Source organism: Salmo salar, chromosome ssa12 (genome assembly GCF_905237065.1).
Source record: "Salmo salar chromosome ssa12, Ssal_v3.1, whole genome shotgun sequence".
Classification (NCBI taxonomy): domain Eukaryota; kingdom Metazoa; phylum Chordata; class Actinopteri; order Salmoniformes; family Salmonidae; genus Salmo; species Salmo salar.
In genome coordinates this window covers 95,504,875-95,527,009 of record NC_059453.1, presented here as the reverse complement: position 1 = coordinate 95,527,009, position 22,135 = coordinate 95,504,875, and the positions used below count along the sequence as shown (strand labels likewise).

At 41.6% G+C, this 22,135-nt stretch overlaps 2 protein-coding genes across 5 annotated transcripts in view; both read right to left on the bottom strand.

The window, feature by feature from the left end:
- The window catches only part of LOC106565061 (dystroglycan 1), a 106,039-nt gene extending 96,388 nt beyond the window's left edge, over positions 1 to 9,651 (bottom strand). For 2 of the 4 annotated variants that reach the window (XR_006758112.1, XM_014131685.2), the window contains exon 1: positions 9,058 to 9,651. The gene's annotated coding sequence lies outside the window, so the exon portion shown is untranslated. Of the gene's footprint in view, positions 1 to 8,765; positions 8,919 to 9,057 lie in introns of those variants that run through there. The other 2 variants (XM_014131687.2, XM_014131686.2) reach the window with 2 other exon arrangements.
- LOC123725663 (uncharacterized) lies at positions 1,829 to 15,696 on the bottom strand. Its single transcript, XM_045692149.1, has 3 exons — positions 15,691 to 15,696; positions 2,160 to 5,359; positions 1,829 to 1,870 (listed from the first exon to the last, which is right to left on the bottom strand). Exons 1-2 carry the CDS (start codon positions 15,694 to 15,696, stop codon positions 4,022 to 4,024), a joined length of 1,344 nt encoding a protein of 447 aa, XP_045548105.1. The 3' UTR covers positions 1,829 to 1,870; positions 2,160 to 4,021.
- Positions 15,697 to 22,135: the final 6,439 nt, after the last annotated feature.

Genomic DNA, 22,135 nt, shown 5'->3' with positions numbered 1-22,135 from the left:
GAACCAGTCCCATCCTAACAGTCTGTACAGAACCAGTCCCATCCTAACCTACAGAACCAGTCCCATCCTAACCGTCTGTACAGAACCTGTCCCATCCTAACCTACAGAACTAGTCCCATCCTAACAGTCTGTACAGAACTAGTCTCATCCTAACAGTCTGTACAGAACCAGTCCCATCCTAACAGTCTGTACAGAACTAGTCCCATCCTAACCTACAGAACCAGTCCCATCCTAACCTACAGAACCAGTCCCATCCAAACCTACAGAACTAGTCCTATCCTAACAGTCTGTACAGAACCAGTCCCATCCTAACCTACAGAACTAGTCCCATCCTAACAGTCTGTACAGAACCAGTCCCATCCTAACCTACAGAACCAGTCCCATCCTAACCTACAGAACCAGTCCCATCCTAACCGTCTGTACAGAACCAGTCCCATCCTAACCGTCTGTACAGAACCAGTCCCATCCTAACAGTCTGTACAGAACTAGTCCCATCCTAACCTACAGAACCAGTCCCATCCAAACCTACAGAACCAGTCCCATCCAAACCTACAGAACTAGTCCCATCCTAACCTACAGAACCAGTCCCATCCAAACCTACAGAACCAGTCCCATCCAAACCTACAGAACTAGTCGCATCCTAACAGTCTGTACAGAACCAGTCCCATCCTAACCTACATAACCAGTCCCAGTCTAACCTACAGAACTAGTCCCATCCTAACAGTCTGTACAGAACCAGTCCTATCCTAACCTACAGAACCAGTCCCATCCTAACCTACAGAACTAGTCCCATCCTAACAGTCTGTACAGAACCAGTCCCATCCTAACAGTCTGTGCAGAACTAGTCCCATCCTAACAGTCTGTACAGAACCAGTCCCATCCTAACCTACAGAACTAGTCCCATCCTAACAGTCTGTACAGAACCAGTCCCATCCTAACCTACAGAACCAGTCCCATCCTAACAGTCTGTACAGAACCAGTCCCATCCTAACCGTCTGTACAGAACCAGTCCCATCCTAACCGTCTGTACAGAACCAGTCCCATCCTAACCGTCTGTACAGAACCAGTCCCATCCTAACCTACAGAACTAGTCCCATCCTAACAGTCTGTACAGAACCAGTCCCATCCTAACAGTCTGTACAGAACTAGTCCCATCCTAACAGTCTGTACAGAACCAGTCCCATCGTAACCTACAGAACCAGTCCCAGCCTAACCTACAGAACTAGTCCTATCCTAACAGTCTGTACAGAACCAGTCCCATCCTAACAGTCTGTACAGAACCAGAGCCATCCTAACAGTCTGTACAGAACCAGTCCCATCCTAACAGTCTGTACAGAACCAGTCCTATCCTAACCTACAGAACCAGTCCCATCCTAACCTACAGAACTAGTCCCATCCTAACAGTCTGTACAGAACCAGTCCCATCCTAACAGTCTGTGCAGAACTAGTCCCATCCTAACAGTCTGTACAGAACCAGTCCCATCCTAACAGTCTGTACAGAACCAGAGCCATCCTAACAGTCTGTACAGAACCAGTCCCATCCTAACAGTCTGTACAGAACCAGTCCTATCCTAACCTACAGAACCAGTCCCATCCTAACCTACAGAACTAGTCCCATCCTAACAGTCTGTACAGAACCAGTCCCATCCTAACAGTCTGTGCAGAACTAGTCCCATCCTAACAGTCTGTACAGAACCAGTCCCATCCTAACCTACAGAACTAGTCCCATCCTAACAGTCTGTACAGAACCAGTCCCATCCTAACCTACAGAACCAGTCCTATCCTAACAGTCTGTACAGAACCAGTCCCATCCTAACCTACAGAACTAGTCCCATCCTAACCGTCTGTACAGAACCAGTCCCATCCTAACCTACAGAACTAGTCCCATCCTAACCGTCTGTACAGAACCAGTCCCATCCTAACAGTCTGTACAGAACCAGAGCCATCCTAACCTACAGAACCAGTCCTATCCTAACCTACAGAACCAGTCCTATCCTAACAGTCTGTACAGAACCAGTCCCATCCTAACCTACAGAACCAGTCCCATCCTATCCTACAGAACCAGTCCCATCCTAACCGTCTGTACAGAACCAGTCCCATCCTAACAGTCTGTACAGAACCAGTCCCATCCTAACCTACAGAACTAGTCCCATCCTAACTGTCTGTACAGAACTAGTCCCATCCTAACCTACAGAACTAGTCCCATCCTAACCTACAGAACCAGTCCCATCCTAACCGTCTGTACAGAACCAGTCCCATCCTAACAGTCTGTACAGAACCAGTCCCATCCTAACCTACAGAACTAGTCCCATCCTAACAGTCTGTACAGAACTAGTCCCATCCTAACAGTCTGTACAGAACCAGTCCCATCCTAACCTACAGAACTAGTCCCATCCTAACTGTCTGTACAGAACTAGTCCCATCATAACCTACAGAACCAGTCTCATCCTAACAGTCTGTACAGAACTAGTCCCATCCTAACAGTCTGTACAGAACCAGTCCCATCCTAACCTACAGAACTAGTCCTATCCTAACAGTCTGTACAGAACTGGCCTTTTCCCTATAGAAGTCTAGTTTAAATCCTCCTTTTAAAATCAATACAACCTGTTTTACCTAGAACCATCAAGGTGGCAGGTAGCCTAGCGGTTAGAGCGTTAGACCAGTAACCGAGAATCTGTCGATATGCACTCGAGAAAAGGCACTTAGGCCTAACCCTAATTGCTCAAGGGTTGCCATTGACAATGGCAGACCCTGGCAGTCTCCCCACTCTCCGAGGGCGTCTCAGGGAGAGGTTGTACATGCAACAAACAAACAAAACATTTCTAATTCACACAAACATATGAATACATTTTAGTAATTTAGCAGACGCTCTTACCCAGAGCGACTTACAGTAGTGAATACATACATTTCACACCATTTCATGCATTTTTTTTTTTTTGTACTGGCCCCCCGTGGGAATCGAACCCACAACCCTGCCGTTGTTCACACCATGCTGGCGGTGCAAACACCATGCTCTACCAACTGAGCCACAGGGAAGACTACACACTTGTACATTTGCGAAATCTGACAAATATAAGAACCCACTATTATGTTATTATATAAAGTGTTCGTTTGCTTGTGCCTGTGGGTCAGAAAACCTTTTTTTTTTACCCAACAAAATAACCCTCAAGGAACCCTTTTAGTTGGAAGAACACAGCTACGGTACCTTTCAACCTTTTACGAAAGTTGTACAACTTTCTGTTCTGAAAAGACTAGGAGAAGAGGGATGCCAGTATTTACACATTACTACATGTGGAACTACATTTGATGCTATTGCTTCACTTTCCTACTGAAAAGTCTGAATCTCCCTTCTTTTCCTTCTGTATCCAGTAACTTTGTTGCTTCACTGCAACACTGCAGACTGATCATTAAAGGGGCATGCATGACTCGCTCCTAAACCTTTTCCCATACCCTTTAAGACAACCCACCACAGGTTATTTACAGGCAACAGAGCAGGAACGTGTAGGTTAGGATCCAGACGACTGCTGCAGCTGAAGTGTGGACTATTACACAGCCCTGTGTGTACTTCAGCAGACAGAGGCAGTGATCCAAATAGCACCCTATATCGTATATGGTGCACTACTTTAGACGGGGGCCCTGTTCAAAAGTAGTGCACTATATTGGGAATAGGGTGGCATTTGGGACGCATGGAGAAAGTGGTGCTGCCTCAGAAGACAGCTGCTACCGCTCACAGGGAGATAAAACAAGACGACAGCTGCTACCGCTCACAGGGAGATAAAACAAGACGACAGCTGCTACCGCTCACAGGGAGATAAAACAAGACGACAGCTGCTACCGCTCACAGGGAGATAAAACAAGACGACAGCTGCTACCGCTCACAGGGAGATAAAACAAGACGACAGCTGCTACCGCTCACAGGGAGATAAAACAAGACGACAGCTGCTACCGCTCACAGGGAGATAAAACAAGACGACAGCTGCTACCGCTCACAGAGAAATAAAAGGAGGTGATGATTACTACATTATGTATTAGGGTCATGGAGAGGTAGTACTACTATATTACTACATGATGTATTAGGGTCATGGAGAGGTAGTACTACTATATTACTACATGATGTATTAGGGTCATGGAGAGATGGTACTACTATATTACTACATGATGTATTAGGGTCATGGAGAGATGGTACTACTATATTACTACATGATGTATTAGGGTCATGGAGAGGTAGTACTACTATATTACTACATGATGTATTAGGGTCATGGAGAGGTAGTACTACTATATTACTACATGATGTATTAGGGTCATGGAGAGATGGTACTACTATATTACTACATGATGTATTAGGGCCATGGAGAGGTAGTACTACTATATTACTACATGATGTATTAGGGCCATGGAGAGGTAGTACTAGTATATTACTACATGATGTATTAGGGCCATGGAGAGGTAGTACTACTATATTACTACATGATGTATTAGGGTCATGGAGAGGTAGTACTACTATATTACTACATGATGTATTAGGGTCATGGAGAGGTAGTACTACTATATTACTACATGATGTATTAGGGTCATGGAGAGGTAGTACTACTATATTACTACATGATGTATTAGGGTCATGGAGAGGTAGTACTACTATATTACTACATGATGTATTAGGGTCATGGAGAGGTAGTACTACTATATTACTACATGATGTATTAGGGTCATGGAGAGGTAGTACTACTATATTACTACATGATGTATTAGGGTCATGGAGAGGTAGTACTACTATATTACTACATGATGTATTAGGGTCATGGAGAGGTAGTACTACTATATTACTACATGATGTATTAGGGTCATGGAGAGGTAGTACTACTATATTACTACATGATGTATTAGGGTCATGGAGAGGTAGTACTACTATATTACTACATGATGTATTAGGGTCATGGAGAGGTAGTACTACTATATTACTACATGATGTATTAGGGTCATGGAGAGGTAGTACTACTATATTACTACATGATGTATTAGGGTCATGGAGAGGTAGTACTACTATATTACTACATGATGTATTAGGGTCATGGAGAGGTAGTACTACTATATTACTACATGATGTATTAGGGTCATGGAGAGATGGTACTACTATATTACTACATGATGTATTAGGGTCATGGAGAGGTAGTACTACTATATTACTACATGATGTATTAGGGTCATGGAGTGGAGATACTACTATATTAATACATGATGTATTAGGGTCATGGAGAGGAGATACTACTATACTACTACATGATGCATTAGGGTCATGGAGAGGAGATACTACTAATCTGTGTGCAAGTGAGACATTTATTGTGGTCCGAACGGCAGTCTATTCCCTACTACATAAAGCACTACATTTGACCAGAGCCCCCTATGTGTTGTAAAGGGAAGAGGGTGCCGTTTGTGGACTTGTGCATTGTTTTCAGTGTTCAGAATGCATTCCAAGTCACTACTAAAAGCACTTTCCATTGATTATTTAATTACAGAGCAGCTCTCTGAGGTACTACATCAATGTTGTCTCATCAAATAGCAAAGGCATAGAAATGAATGACCAAACCAAATCAAACTAAATATATTATCTTGTTTCAAGATGTAAAAAAAACAAAAACACCGAAAGTGGAGAGCCACAAAACATTATTATTTTTAAAACAACCCATTTGAAAATAGGACAAGAGGACATAATTGTATAAACCTCTTGTCTCTCAATATGTAACCTAGCGTAGCAAATATAAAAGAAACACCTGAAAATATATCACCTACATACTGGTCTTGACGATAAGGAGAAGAAGAAATAAAACTGTGGGGGGGGAGTTTCTCTTCTGCATTGTTTAACCAATCCAGTAAATGTGGAGGAGGAGTTAAGATGGAAGTGTCGCCATTTATTTTTTTTCACTCACCAAATAAGGAGTTTTTTGTATGGAGGTCAATGAGAGTGTCGAATTTGGTTAACCAAAAAAAAAAAAAAAGATATGGCTTATTTGCTACGTGTGACTTATTTGAGCTAATAGAATATTGGTAATGATTAGGATGTTACGGTGTATAAGTAGGACATGTTACATCCTGGAAACTTGGAGAAAATAATAACACTTTATATCAGAGTTGTGCCTGGTTGTCACTTGTTACCACAGTCACAAACTCAGAAACCCCGCCTATTTCTACTATTTATCTTCTTAAAAATGGTAATTTTAAACCTAACTCTAACCTTAACCACACTGCTAACCTTATGCCTAACCCTAACCATTAAGAACAAGAAGTAAAATGTTTTGTTTTCATTAATTTTTACAATACATAACCAATTTTGACTTTGTGACTGGAGTAACTAATGGAAGCCGTTGTACCCATTGTTCACACACACACACACGTATCTGCCCTCTCATTGGCTAGAATGGTCCCACCTGATCTTACCTCTTCCCAGTTGCCTTCCGTTTTTTTGAAGATATTTACTTGAATTGTTATAATCGGCCGCTACAGCATCTGGTTAATATAACGGATCATCTATGGCGTCACGTTGTTAATTAACGTCCGAAAGAGGAAGTGAAGTCACATGCTCTCTCCATTTCCCCTGGAAACCCGGGAACATCCGACTGTTGGGGAATTCGGCCAAAAGCGGCTCAATATGTCACTGCTGTTGTCCATTATTATAAAACTGGGTTTTTCCAAGCCCAAGCCTTGAATGCTGATTGGCTGACAGCCGTAGACATGGTATATCAGACCGTATACCATTGGTATGACAAAACACTTTTATCTTTTTTATTTTTTTACTGCTCTAATAACGTTGGTAACCAGTTTATAATAGCAATAAGGCACCTTTGGGGGTTTGTGGTATATGGCCAATATACCACGGCTAAGGGCTGTATCCAGGCACTCCACATTGCATTGTGGGTAAGGACAGCCCCTTGGCCATACACCACACTCTCTCGGGCCTTATTTTAAACCCCTGTGGTGCCTTATTGCTATTATAAACTGGTTACTAAAGTAATTAGAGAAGTAAAAAGTAAAATGTTTTGTCATACCCATGGTATACGGTCTGATATACCACAGCTGTCGGTCAAATCAGCATTCAGAGCTTGAACCACCCAGTTTATAATGCTTCATTAGAAACAGCTTAAGCTTCAGAATGCAGTGCCACTCCTAACAGGCAAACCGCCAAGGTTTCAAGTATCTATGACTAAATGGGCTATGAATAACACCTCCCAGTGAATCAGAACAATAAACAAACATACAATGGTCTATTGGGTGTTAACACATGAAGAAAAAAAACACAAATGGATTTATATTCCTAAGTGTTTATAGTGCACCTCAGGGGAAAACACTCGGATAGGTCACGTAAAAAATACCACAGACTCACACACAAATACCTCGAAAGATTAACAAGAAAACAAGTGTGATGTTATCAAGAAAACATTTTTTTTTTTTAAAGGACCACACAAACATATTGAAACCAAAATGTGTTTCTAAAGAATGAAAGTGTGGTCGTCCTGTTCCTAAATGTTTCCCTGACATATGGTTGTCTGTCCTCACATGGAGAGAAAGCCATACAGAGATTAGAGATTCCCCCCCAGCTGGAAGGTTTCAAACGTCTCCATGGAGAAGAGGGACGTGAGTCAAATATTAAAACACACTTTTATTATTGAACCAAACCGTGTGGGGTTTTGATGTGAATTAAACAGTAGTGGTAAGAGATAACTGCGTTACATTGAAGATTGCAGTAAAATGTTACAGTGCGGTCGGTGATGCACAGAATCTAACGCATCCTGACTCATTTTTAGTTTTTGTATTCAACCTAACCAAATTGGACCCCCCCAACTGTTCTCTTACAACGCAAGAAAAAAAGCACATGTGTGCAAATGCACCGAAAACAAATAGCTGTAACCTACATGAAATAAATAGCTACTGGCTTCACTAGCCTGCCATAATGTGGACCTGGATCTAGCCACCTTGTAAAATGTTTTCAGCAAATCGGTGGCTATAGTGCAATAACACTGGCTAGAATAAAATCAACTAGTAGGATTTATTCATAGGAACCAGGTTAAGAAAATGGGGGAAAAAGTATTCATGAGTGTACTCAGCTAATCTAACGTAGCATGATATAATGAATGGTTACTGTAATGAGATGTAATAAACTATTAGCTGTATAGTAGTAGGCTATGTGTAAACAACATTTCCAAGGCAGGCCATGAAAAGTAGAAACGCAATAAATAAATGCTGAAATAACAAAAAGTTATATCGCTAGACATAACTTCACCTTGCAAATCTCACTGTACAGTCCTAGTAATTAAGCGGGATAGCAATATAACTGTAGTAACACCATAGAAACCGACGATAATCGGCTTAAATAAATAGTAAACCAACAGTACACGTTAACGCATACCATCTCCAACAATCTCCAACAGAGTCACCACATATGTCCTTGCACATATGCACCTGTTTTTAGCCCGGTTTGGAAAGCCATGAACCCGCCAGCAGCGACGTGACTAACAGCAGCAGCTGCGAAGGGCGAAACCGTGAGCGATACCGTGGGCGAAACGGTGAGGTCCGAAACAGAAGAAACAGGCAGAACAGGAGGCGTTAAACAGCCAGCTACCGTGGACGACCCAGCTCACACAACACCAGATAGCTACAGACACATATCTGGCTATGGCTTGGCCAAGTTTTACCGTTCTCTAGCTAAAAGACATGCACGAATTAGATATCCGTATATATATATATATATATATATATATATATACACTTACCCGATGGCATTCACAGAATTCACATAGTTTGCTTAGCTAAAATGTGCATCTCAAAAAGTCAAAATTGTATGTTGACTTGCCCGTCCTCTCATATTTGTATCCACAGAAGGGAGACTAAGAAATATCGCTGTCCCTTCTCCTTCAGCGTTATGCCTTATTCTCCAAACACTTTCCCTGACACAGCCGGCAGACTAGATCAGTAGATCCAAGAAACATCACCCCACATACATGACAGGAGCACAGATTGGTTTTGTTTTGTTTGAAATATGAAACCCTTATATCAGGAACTGACCTTTTTTAAATCGGTGCATATATTATATTCCTTGAAATCCCTCTTCTTTTGTAGAAGGACTGAAAAAAGAAGAACCAGCGGTAAAGGGATAGGCTCTCCTTCTCTGGACGTCTCCAACAAGTATAGTCTGTTGTCTTTGCTAGATGGTAGTGAGTCTCCACAGGAAGCTTGTGTTCGGGTCCACCACCCTTTTGGGACGCAGAAGCCCTAGCCTACCCTAATAAAACAAAATGATTTACAAGTCTTAGCCTACTTGGGCTTCTCTGCGGTTGTAGGTTGGCTGCTTCTGAAAATCAAGTTAACCAACAACAAAACAAAAAAAAGAAAGGAAAAACCGAAGGATAACATACCCAGGGCAATCACATGACGGGCTAAGTGGCAGAACAACCTCCCGGATCAGCTAGAGAGGTCTACACTCATTTAGCAAGCTCTCTCCCTCTCTTTCTCTTTCTCTTTCTCTCTCTCTCTCTCTCTCTCTCTCTCTCTCTCTCTCTCTCTCTCTCTTTCTCTCTTTCCCCGAGACGCACACAAATGTCTCGTAGCTACGTCTTTGAGCTGTGTCCGAGGAGCCAGCCCTTTAGGAATGAATTCTCCTCCACTCCACTGGCCTGAGTGGGAGAGAGGGAGGGAGGGAGCGCCTGGAATCACTCCGCCCCAAATTGGCTCTCCACCTTATTTCCACCGTTCTCAAAACTAGTCTGACATTAAGCAGCAGCCTAGTGGAAAATAATCATTCAGAAATATGCATAGTATTTCAGACCGTTACCACAGTGACACACACACATGAACATGATTAGCCTAGAATAGGATTGAATAGAATAGAATATAATAGAATACAATAGAATAGAATGGAAACAAAAGATTCCATTCAATTTACATTTGATTATTAATAATAAATAATCCAATCGATCAGTCAACCATTGAATCAATCAAATGTATTTACCAAACCCCTTTTGACAACAGTTGGCACTATTAAGAACCCAAATTATCTGCTAAATGACTATGTAACAAATTCTTTAAAAACATCTTAAGGATCAGCCCCTTTTTTTCCAATTTTCTCCTAAAATGACGTACCCAAATCTAACTGCCTGTAGTTCAGGCCCTGAAGCAAGGATATGCATTTTCTTGGTACCATTTGAAAGGAAACACTTAAGTTTATGGAAATGTGAAAGGAATGTACGAGAATATAATGCATTAGATCTGGTAAAAGATAATACAAAGAAAAAAACTACAATTTATTTTATTTGTTTTGTACCATCATCTTTGAAATGCAAGAGAAAGTCCATAATGTATTATTCCAGCCCAGGTGCAATTTAAATATTGGGCACTAGATGGCAGCGATGTATGTGCAAAGTTTTAATCTGATCCAATGAACAATTGCATTTCTGTTCAAAATGTTGTATCAAGACTGCCCAAATGTGCCTAATTTGTTAATTAATAACTTTTCATGTTCAAACGTGTGCACTCTCCTCAAAACAATAGCATGCTATTCTTTCACTGTAATAGCTACTGTAAATTGGACAGTGCAGTTAGATTAACAAGAATTTAAGCTTTCTGCCAACATCAGATATGTCTATGTCCTGTGAATTGTCCCGCAGGGGACCCACCAATCCTGTAGATGTTTTTTTTTAAATATATAATGTTTGTTGTACAGTACATAGATATATACGAGCAAAAAGGTTTAATGTAAATACAGACGCTCTTATACAGAGCAACTTACAGGAGCAATTAGGGTTAAGTGCCTTGCTCAAGGGAACATTGACAGATTGTTCACCTAGTCAGCTCGGGGATTTGAACCTGTGACCTTTCAATGCTCCATTCTCTTAACCGGTAGGCTACCTGCCACACCCAGATGGCATATAACAAATATAACAAAGGAGTAGGCCTAAGTAGGATTTCTTGACCACTAGCAGCCATAATTCTGACCCAATAACAGTTATTTTTCACCATAATTATGATCCAATCACATTTCTTATTCACCATAACTCTGATTCAATCACATTTCTTATTCTCCATAACTCTGATCCAATCACATTTCTTATTCACTTTAATTCTGACTCAATCACATTTCTTATTCACCTTAATTCTGACTCAATCACATTTCTTATTCACTTTAATTCTGACTCAATCACATTTCTTATTCACTGTAATTCTGTTCGACTAACATTTCTTATTCACCATACAGCTGACAGCCTATATTGTTGAGACAAGACATATTTTGATATAAGAAGTAAAAAATACTTATTTTAGGAGTGTGATCTGCTGGTTATTTGTTTTGGTGATGTAATTTATTTCTCACTAGCTAGTCTGTGTTGTTACTGTGCAGTCAGTGTGGAAATTGATTGGCTCATGTGAGGACAAGACAATCAAATAATTTGAATGAGGTCGTACTCCCCTGCTCAACCAATGGTTGCGTGCAACGTCATCGACTGTGTCATCGACCGACAGATTGCCATAACATGTAATGTGGTTAACTGATATGTAAAAATACCTGTCGACTGAAGTGATTTAGGGCCCCCAAAAAGCTAAGGTCGGCCGTGAATCAGTTACCCAACCAAGACACGGCCCCCCAGTTACCCATGTGGGCCACCTACCTCCTCTCCTCCCCACATCTGATGATTAGCAGATCGGCAGCAGGCTATCTACACTCATTGAGAGCAAGCTCCTGTGATTGGTGGTTGCAGTAAAAATGTTTTTATATCTATGGTCTTGGGCCCCCTACGGGCTTGGGCCCCCTACGGGCTTGGGCCCCCTACGGGCTTGGGTCCCCCTACGGGCTTGGTCCCCCTACGGCCTTGGGCCCCCTACCAGCTTGGGCCCCCTACGGGCTTGGTCCCCCTACGGCCTTGGGCCCCCTACCGGCTTGGGCCCCCTACGGGCTTGGGCCCCCTACGGTCTTGGGCCCCCTACGGGCTTGGGCCCCCTACGGCCTTGGGCCCCCTACCAGCTTGGGTCCCCTACGGTCTTGGGCCCCCTACGGGCTTGGTCCCCTACGGGCTTGGTCCCCCTACGGGCTTGGGCCCCCTACGGGCTTGGGCCCCCTACCGGCTTGGGCCCCCTACGGGCTTGGGCCCCCTACGGGCTTGGGCCCCTGGGGCTTCAGCTCCTATTAAACCGCAGCATTATTCAGGCCCTGTCTTGAATAATTTGTCATTTTCTCTGAACTAGATTGCCTGATAATGTAATGCATACTCTACAGTACAGGGGATTGCCCGCCTGTAGTTTAACATAGGCTACTGTTTCTGCTATATTATAATAATGTACTCAATCACAACGTGAGCTAGATCACATTATAATGTCATGTATACAGAAGGTAGAGCACTTCCTGTTTAGTTTTAACAAAGGCCACCATATCTGTCATATACCATCAGGGACAATTGTCTGTATATTATCTCAGGTGTAGGCTGGAACATTTCTGAGGTTATGCTCAATGTTAATTCACATTAAAGGCACTGTCTCGGAGAGAGTTATGTACAGAATGTATAATGGCAAATATTGAGATAACCAGAACGAAAGCAAAATGTAAAGTATGCAGGTCTTTGTATGACACTGTGAACGTCAGAGGCAATCCATCTGAGAGTATCTAATAACAAGTGACCAGGGAAACTCTCCAGAGAACATTACAGTTTGCCAGGCTTCAAATCCTATTATCTTGTTTTTTTGGTCTTTTTAAGTTGCAGGTATTAGTGAAAGCCAAGGGACAACAATGACTTGGTCCCAAATGGCACCCTATTCTCTATGTGGTCCTTTACTTTGGACCAGAACCCATAGGGTTTATACGGCCCATAGGGAACTGGGACCCATAGGGCTCTGGTCAAAAGCAGTGCACTATATAGGGTGTATGGTGGCGTTTGGGACGCACAAACAATTCCGTTTTACTTCTTGAAATCTGTTATGCCTCAAGAGAATGTATTGTCACACATAAAGTGATGATTCTGTGATGATTCTGTAATTCTCATTATGGGAAAATATGGTTATTAAACGCTGTATTGGAAGAGATAATATAATGAGGACTTCCTGGATGGAAGCTTTTCTTAGCATGTCAAGTTATGAATTGGCAATTTTGATGGACAACACCATTGTATACTCAAAGCCAAACCCAGGTACATACAGTACCAATAGCTATAGGTACTGTATTAATGAACATAAACCTCATATGGTCATTTGTCTTGCAGTAGCATATTATAGCCACATTATCACCTCAGACATTGCTTAAAGGGTGTTCCTGGATGCAAATTATATTGTATCAGAGAGATATTTACATGGTCAAAATCTGAGTGAAGGTGTGTGTTTTCTGCTTCGAAGCACCATTGACCCAGTAAGTTAAATAGCCTCCCCAGGACATCTCAGTAAATATGCTGCCTCCCTTATTAATATTGCATCTCAACCTCATAAAAATTGGACACAAAACACTGAAAGGAGGAGGGGAACTGGGAGCAGAGAGAGGAGAGAGAGAGAGAGGGGGGTTGGAGAGAGAGAGGTTGGAGGGGATAAGAGACGAGAGAAATGGACTGGCAGCATGAGCAGGGAGAAGGGGGGAGCAGGCAGAGAGCCGGGGAATCAGGGAGAGAGAGCGGGAGCAGGAAGAGAGGGATCGCAAAGAGACAGAGGGAGGGGGGGGTGGAGAGCAGAGAGAGATGGCTGAGATAGATGGAGAGGAGAGAGGGGGAAAGAGAAAGGGAAAGAAGATAGAGAGAGCAGAATGAGAGAGAACCGGCGATGCTTATAAGGGAAGCAATCCATGCCCAGACGTTGTATTCCACGTGTAGGCAGTCGACCCGCATGGTCACATGGTCTATGGTGGTCACAGTGGCTAATGGCTCATCAATATGCATGGAGCTGACGGATGACAGTGGCAGCAGGTTATGGGAGATATTTAAAGGACTCTGATGTAGAAGCCCTCTCATCGTCACTTCCTGTTGACATGCCATATTATTCTTGCGGGTTCAAAGGAAGTATACTGTAAATGTTGAATATCAACCTTTTTTTGTTCGTGGATCATCAATATGCATGGAAAAGGACTTCAGCGCTGTCTGTTTGAGGAAGATAGAGAAAAAGGAAATGTACTGTTTTATTTTGCTGCTTCTACACATCATCTTTTAAATACCACCTGAGTGATATGATCACAGCATTTCCACCAACTTGGTGTTTGTCAGTTTAACTGCAACTGACATGACCCACAACCATATACTGTATACTGCATATTAGCTCTGATCTCTCAGTCCTGTCGAGGTTGTGATGTGGAAGCCTTATTTCTCATGTTATCCAGTCGGCATGCAGGCTTGCCTTAGCGGTCAAGGACGGGTATACTGTAAAATTCACATTATAGACTGATTCATATTGATTCCTCAAGGGCAATTCAATAGGGCAACCTGAGTAAATGTTTCATTCTCATCAACCTTATTCTGTATCTGATCAAGCTTGGTTATAGACAATCTAAATATGAATTTAATATACAAATTAAATCTTTGTTGAAAATGTGTCCTCCTTGCAGGTGTATTTTACATAGATTGCTTAAGAAATATGCACATGGCATGTTTGTCATGATGACAACACTATAGCTTGTCTTGCTCATTGAAATAGAATCCAGGGTTAGAGGTTCCAAGCCCTTTCTATGTATTATATTGGAATAGAATCCAGGATTAGAGGTTCCAAACCCTTTCTACGTATTCTATTGGAATAGAATCCAGGCTTAGAGGTTCCAAACCCTTTCTATGTATTATATTGGAATAGAATACAGGATTAGAGGTTCCACGCCCTTTCTACGTATTATATTGGAATAGAATCCAGGATTAGAGGTTCCAAACACTTTCTACGTATTATATTGGAATAGAATCCAGGATTAGAGGTTCCAAACCCTTTCTATGTATTATATTGGAATAGAATCCAGGATTAGAGGTTCCAAACCCTTTCTATGTATTATATTGGAATAGAATCCAGGGTTAGAGGTTCCAAACACTTTCTACGTATTATATGTCTATGGTCTTACTTTCCCTTTCCTGACACATTTCAGCTAGATCACAGCTTTTAGTTCCACGGTGATAATTACTGTGAACTTGTATCCACACCTCTCCGCAGAGGTGCTGAGCTTTCTTAGATTACCACAGGTATTAACGCCGGGATTACCTTTCAATAATTACCCTAATCTTCCATTCTCTACAGATCAACTTTACATGAAGATACTCTGCCTATCTAAGTGTGATTCTCATGGTGTAAAATGACATTACACAGCATTTAACTGTGAGATTTGTAACGCGTTCTAGAGTTCTAGAGTGCTTCTACATTTTCATTGCTTGCTGTTTGGGGTTTTATGGATGGGTTTTCTGTACAGCACTTTGTGACATCGGCTGATGTACAAAAGGGCTTCATAAGTACGTTTGATTGATTGATTGGCAGAGTTACGGGCTCTACTTGTGAAGGACTCAGTGAATGGTGTTAAGTGCGTCATCGTGGCAATTCCCAGTCAAAGGGCTCTGTTTGTTATTAAATCTTTATTTCACCAGGTCGTCCCATTGAGGTCAAAATACTCGCTTTTCAAAAGGGATACCTGGCTTGTACTAACAGCTACGGTATTTTCCAAATTATTACAAAGGTTACAAAGTCAGTCTCACCTTCATGTTTAATCCGTCTCACCTTCATGGTTAATCTGTCTCACCTTCATGTTTAATCCGTCTCACCTTCATGTTTAATCCGTCTCACCTTCATGTTAATAATCAGTCTCACCTTCATGTTTAATCCGTCTCACCTTCATGTTTAATCAGTCTCATCTTCATGTTTAATCCGTCTCACCTTCATGTTAATAATCAGTCTCACCTTCATGTTTAATCAGTCTCACCTTCATTTTTAATCCATCTCACCTTCATGTTTAATCCGTCTCACCTTCATGTTTAATCCGTCTCACCTTCATGTTTAATCCGTCTCACCTTCATGTTAATAATCCATCTCACCTTCATGTTAATAATCAGTCTCACCTTCATGTTTAATCCGTCTCACCTTCATGTTTAATCAGTCTCACCTTCATGTTTAATCAGTCTCACCTTCATGTTTAATCTGTCTCACCTTCATGTTTAATCCGTCTCACCTTCATGTTTAATCTGTCTCACCTTCATGTTTAATCTGTCTCACCTTCATGTTTAATCAGTCTCACCTTCATGTTTAATCCGTCTCACCTTCATGTTTAATCAGTCTCACCTTCATGTTTAATCCGTCTCACCTTCATGTTTAATCCGTCTCACCTTCATGTTAATAATCAGTCTCACCTTCATGTTAATAATCAGTCTCACCTTCATGGTTAATCTGTCTCACCTTCATGTTTAATCCGTCTCACCTTCATGTTTAATCCGTCTCACCTTCATTTTTAATCCGTCTCACCTTCATGTTTAATCCGTCTCACCTTCATGTTTAATCCATCTCACCTTCATGTTTAATCCGTCTCACCTTCATGTTTAATCCGTCTCACCTTCATGTTTAATCAGTCTCACCTTCATGTTTAATCTGTCTCACCTTCATGTTTAATCCGTCTCACCTTCATGTTTAATCTGTCTCACCTTCATGTTTAATCTGTCTCATCTTCATGTTTAATCAGTCTCACCTTCATGTTAATAATCAGTCTCACCTTCATGTTTAATCATATGCCGCTTCAATAACCCAATCTGCAAGTGTGAATTACCTTTCAGTCCCTTAGCACAGTGGAGACTTACCAGGAACAAGACTTGTAGCGCTAGATAGAGACTGAGGCAGGCAGAGGTGATGTGCAGTGCAGGAGGCACCATGCAGGCTGTGAACTTTGATGTAATTCCACAGCCAAGTCCCTAAGGGAGTGCACCTCCCTGTCAAAGAATTTCAGACGAGGCATCTAAAGCCAGGCGGCTGCAAGACCCACCCTACCTTAATAGTAGTCCCTTAGGGCCTAGGGGCTTTAGGAAAGTTAGGGGAAAACCCCATTACTGTCACAGTAGGCACCTCTCTATCTCCACCTCCCCACATCCCCACCTCTTTCTCTGCCCCCCCCCCCCCCCCCCCATAGGCCCCTGGGAATCAGGACAGGTCACTAAAGTATCTCTTTGTGGAGAGAAAACGTGCAAAGTCATGTCATTGATCCTTTGTCTTGTAATTTTTTTACAAAGGACTCCTATCTATCTCCAGAGTCAGTGCTTTAGGCCATATTAGTTGGTAATCTCACAACACAGGTGTCTGCCCAGCTACCTGGGGCTGTCTACTGACCACGACCAGGGAGAGAGAAAGGTTGACATTGGCAAGGTACAAAACCAAGGATCATGAAGACGCACGCACACATGCACGCGCGCACACACACACGCACGTACACACACACACACACACACACACACACAAAGGGATCTCATCTTATTGATCTCACATTCTTTCATGGAGTGGTCTGTTTTTCTCCTAACAAAACAGGTGGAGAGGTTCAGGTACACTGTTAGAAGAAAAAAATGCTTAGTAAAACCATACAGGGTTCTTTGGTTTATGTCCCCGTAGAGGAACCCGAGAACTATGAATGGTTAGACCAGCCTCATTAGCCTTTAGAATTATAACAATAATGACATACAATATATCATAAGGCCTATCTTTGAGGACCTAGTTATATCCTGACACAGGGGTGTTAGGAAACTCCTGGTTTACAGGCTACATCAGGCCTGCAAGTCACATTATGCTGGATTGTAAAGTGATGTGTAATTCCTATCAGAATCCAGCCAGAGTGGGGATATTTGACAAGTGTCAATTTTTTTCTTCTTTTTGCACTCGCAACCTGCATTCAGAATGACTGCCATGGTAGGGAAGATTGAATTCTGAGACTACCTCAATCATATAAACTGGACATCCATCCTGGTAACGTAAGCAATAACTCCAACTACTAACATATTGGATTCGTTTAGAAACATTTACGTTATTTATCTTTGTGTAGTACAAACAATCAATGTTCATGCAAAAAAATACAGATTTTAAAATAAAGAATTCTGGAAATCATCCTGCAATAGAGCATGCTGGGAAATATGATATATGGCTCTATGTAGAACCATTCTTGCCTTCCAAAGAATCATCAAAGAACCATTTCTTCCAAAAATAGTTATTCAGATCAAAATTGTTCTTGGTTAGAACCCTATCCCTTCACAAAGAAAAAAAAGGGTTCCAAAAAGGTTCTAACAGTGTAGTGTGAAGATGGCAGGTAGCCTAGCAGTTAAGAGTATTGGGCCAGTAAGTGAAAGGGTTACTGGTTCAAATCCCCAAGCTGTGTCCTTGAACAAGGCAACTTAACCATAATGACTCCTGTAAGTCACTCTGGATAAGAATGTTTACTGTGAGGTAAGGATTGTGCATTTGCTTAAAGGGAAATGTATTGCTTATTGAAAATGCCTTTGTTGCTCTGAATTTGCAACAAGATCTCACAGTCTCACTTCAGTGTTCAACGTTTGTCCGGGGAGGGATAAACATCAAATGTAGACTGTTAAACATAGGTATTATTTCCAACTAGATAAGGTATTGGTTAAGGTTTGGGACAGAGTTAAAACAGAAAAAAATTATGATTCATTTTAGGCATTAATTCTGAATGGTTAAGGTAAGGGTTAAGGTAAGGGTTAAGGTAAGGGTTAAGCTAAGGGTTAAGATAAAGGTTAAGGTAAGGGTTAAGGTAAGGGTTAAGGTAAGGGTTAAGATAAAGGTTAAGGTAAGGGTTAAGGTAAGGGTTAAGATAAAGGTTAAGGTAAGGGTTAAGTGAAGGGTTAAGGTAAGGGTTAAGGTAAGGGTTAAGGTAAAGGTTAAGGTAAGGGTTAAGGTAAAGGTTAAGCTAAAGGTTAAGGTAAGGGTTAAGGTAAGGGTTAAGGTAGGGGTTAAGGTAAGGGTTAAGATAAAGGTTAAGGTAAAGGTTAAGGTAGAGGTTAAGGTAAGGGTTAAGGTAAGGGTTAAGTGAAGGGTTAAGGTAAAGGTTAAGGTAAAGGTTAAGGTAGAGGTTAAGGTAAAGGTTAAGGTAAGGGTTAAGCTAAAGGTTAAGGTAAGGGTTAAGGTAAGGGTTAAGATAAAGGTTAAGGTAAGGGTTAAGGTAAGGGTTAAGGTAAAGGTTAAGGTAAGGGTTAAGGTAAGGGTTAAGATAAAGGTTAAGGTAAGGGTTAAGGTAAGGGTTAAGGTAAGGGTCAAGGTTTGGGATAGAGTTGAACAGATCAAATTAAAACGATAGCCTAACACTGGGATTGCACCTGTGATTCTTAGAGCCTGAGCGCGCTGTTTCTGCTCTTTCCCCTACCCCCATTCACAACGCTCTAGCAAACCGACAGCCTACTGGATGGTAATAGGCACTCACATAGCCCCTAGTGGACGGTATTGAAAGTATCTCCCAAAGTCCTGTGGACCTGAACAAACGTTGAATACTGAAGTCGATCTGGTGAGACCTGGCTGGAATATGTGATGGAATAACACATAGCACAGATGAATAAACCAAGACAGGTTTAAAAATATTGCCTAAGGCACATTCATTTCTACCGCTATGGTGTTGATGTAACATCTAGAGACTTTGAGGGAAAGAAATACTGTCATTATCTCAACTTGATCTTACAAGCCCGGGCTGCTTATCTAATACAATAATAAGTTAAGGGGTTTGGATTCATCGCTAATTTGAATCACTGTTGTGCATGGCTGGCCCCCTGCCTTCTGATGAAACACACACACACACACACACACACACACACACACACACACACACACACACACACACACACACACACACACACCTGCCTTCTGATGAAACGCATGCACGCACACACACACACACACACACACACACACACACACACACACACACACACACACACACACACACACACACACACACACACACACACAACCTGCCTTCTGATGACACAGAAACAAACTATCTGTTCTGAAGGTTTTGGGTTTCTCTCAGAGAGCTAAATGAGCCATACTGTACACTGGAAATAGATTGGTTCCTGTGGGTCTTCCTGGTCCTTTTGTTCTCCCGATCTGGAATACATCACCATCAAATGTCAACCGCATTACCTCCCGAGATCATTTTCATCGGTCATCGTCCCTTTCGTGTATATTCCCCCCCAAGCCGTACGCAGCGACAGCTCTCAAGGAACTAAACTGGACTTTGGTCAAACTGGAAACCAATCTGAGGATTTTTTTTTCTCGCAAGGCTGCAGGCCCCAAGACGGCATCCCAAGCCACATCCTCAGAGCATGTGCAGACCAGCTGGCTGGAGTGTTTAAGTACGTATTCAATCTCTCCCTATCCCAGTCTGTTGTCTCCACTTGCTTCAAGATGTTCACCATTGTTCCAGTATGCAAGAAAGGGAAGGTAACTGAACTAAATTAGTATCGCCCCACAGCACTCACTCCTGTCATCATGAAGTGCTTTAAGAGGCTAGTTAAGGATCATATCACCTCCGCCTTACCTGACACCCTAGACCCACTACAATTTGCATTCCGCCCCAACAGATCCACAGACGATGCAATTACCATTATAAGAATGCTGTTGATCGACTACAGCCCAGCCTTCAACACCATAGTGCTCTCCAAGCTCATCAATAAGCTCAGGGCCCAAGAATCTAAACCCTAAGTCCGGGACTTCTTGACGGGTCAACCCCAAGTGGTGAAGGTAGGCAACAACAGGTCCGCCACACTGATCCTCAACATGGGGCATGCTCAGCCCCCTTCTGTATTCCCTGTTCACCCATGACTGTGTCCCCACGCACATCTTCCACTCAAGTTTGATGATGACACAACAGTGGTAGGCCTGACTACCAACAACGACAAGACAGGAAAATAACCTCTCACTCAATGTCAATAAAATCGTGGACAACGATCAACAAAAGCTTCAAGTTCCTTGTCGTACACATCACTGAGGACCAGAAATGGTACTTTCACACAGACAGCGTGGTGAAAAAGGCACAATTTCGTAATTCCACTGCCCCACAGCCGAGGCAGGAAATTCATAAACTTCATCTCCCTTGGGAATAAAGTAAATACATGTTAATTGCCAATGCTACTATTTGGTTTGCAACAGTCGGGTGGTTTTATAAACATCTATAACCTAAGCAATAATGCGCCATTTTTCCAAATGTGATCTCTTCCGTACCAGTAGGCTAGCTAGCCCAAGAATGAATGTGAAACTAATAATTCACAGTGAAAACTGTAAATTCCATTAATTCATTAACAAGCACAGTGAAGCCTATGATTTTTATTAAATAGTTATTATTGTCTCATCATCATTGGATCTCTGCTAACTAGCTACGTACTATACATGCCAATGATTTATTTAGCATAGCAACGTCGAATGAATAGAATTAACCCGACTGGGTCAAAACATGTGAAAATGAAGAACGTCCACTTGGTTAGCAACTTCAGTAACGCAAAAATGAATTTAAAATAATGTTGTTTTTTTTAAATGAAAAACTTTAAATAATATTTTCATAAATATGTTGGCAATTACCGCGTGATGACTCCCAACTAAGGACTGTCTTTGTTCTGATATTATTTCATTTCCTTTTTTTTTTACTTCCTGTATTATGTATTGTTTTGTATTGTTAGATATTGCTGCATTGTTAGAGCTAGATAACACAATAATTTCGCTGCACCTTCCAGTAACATCTGCAAATCGATGTATGCGACCAGTAAACTTTGATTTTTTGTTTTGTTGATAAACATCATTCTGGGAGTCAAACCGAACAGCAGGATCGTTTGGATGTTTTTTTATTGTTATTATGACACTCGAGCAGAGTTTAATCAGAACAGTAGCTTACACCAAGCATAATTGTTATTTAGAATTTCCTAATTATAATCTGTATTATTTGCAGAAGGCTTTGCATTGTAACTTTAAGGAATAGGATGAATACAGACTGCTAATATACTCTTCTTCAAATGTGTCTAAGTCATTGCTAATGATAATCCATAATAAATACAAATACAAATTGCAATTTCATTTCAAGTTAGTGTTGTCTGATGCTGATATTAAATAGTACCATTATAAAACCTGAAATAAGCTACATGCTATCATATTAGCTATTGTAAAGCTACTGTGTGGACTTTATATAACACCCAATATATTG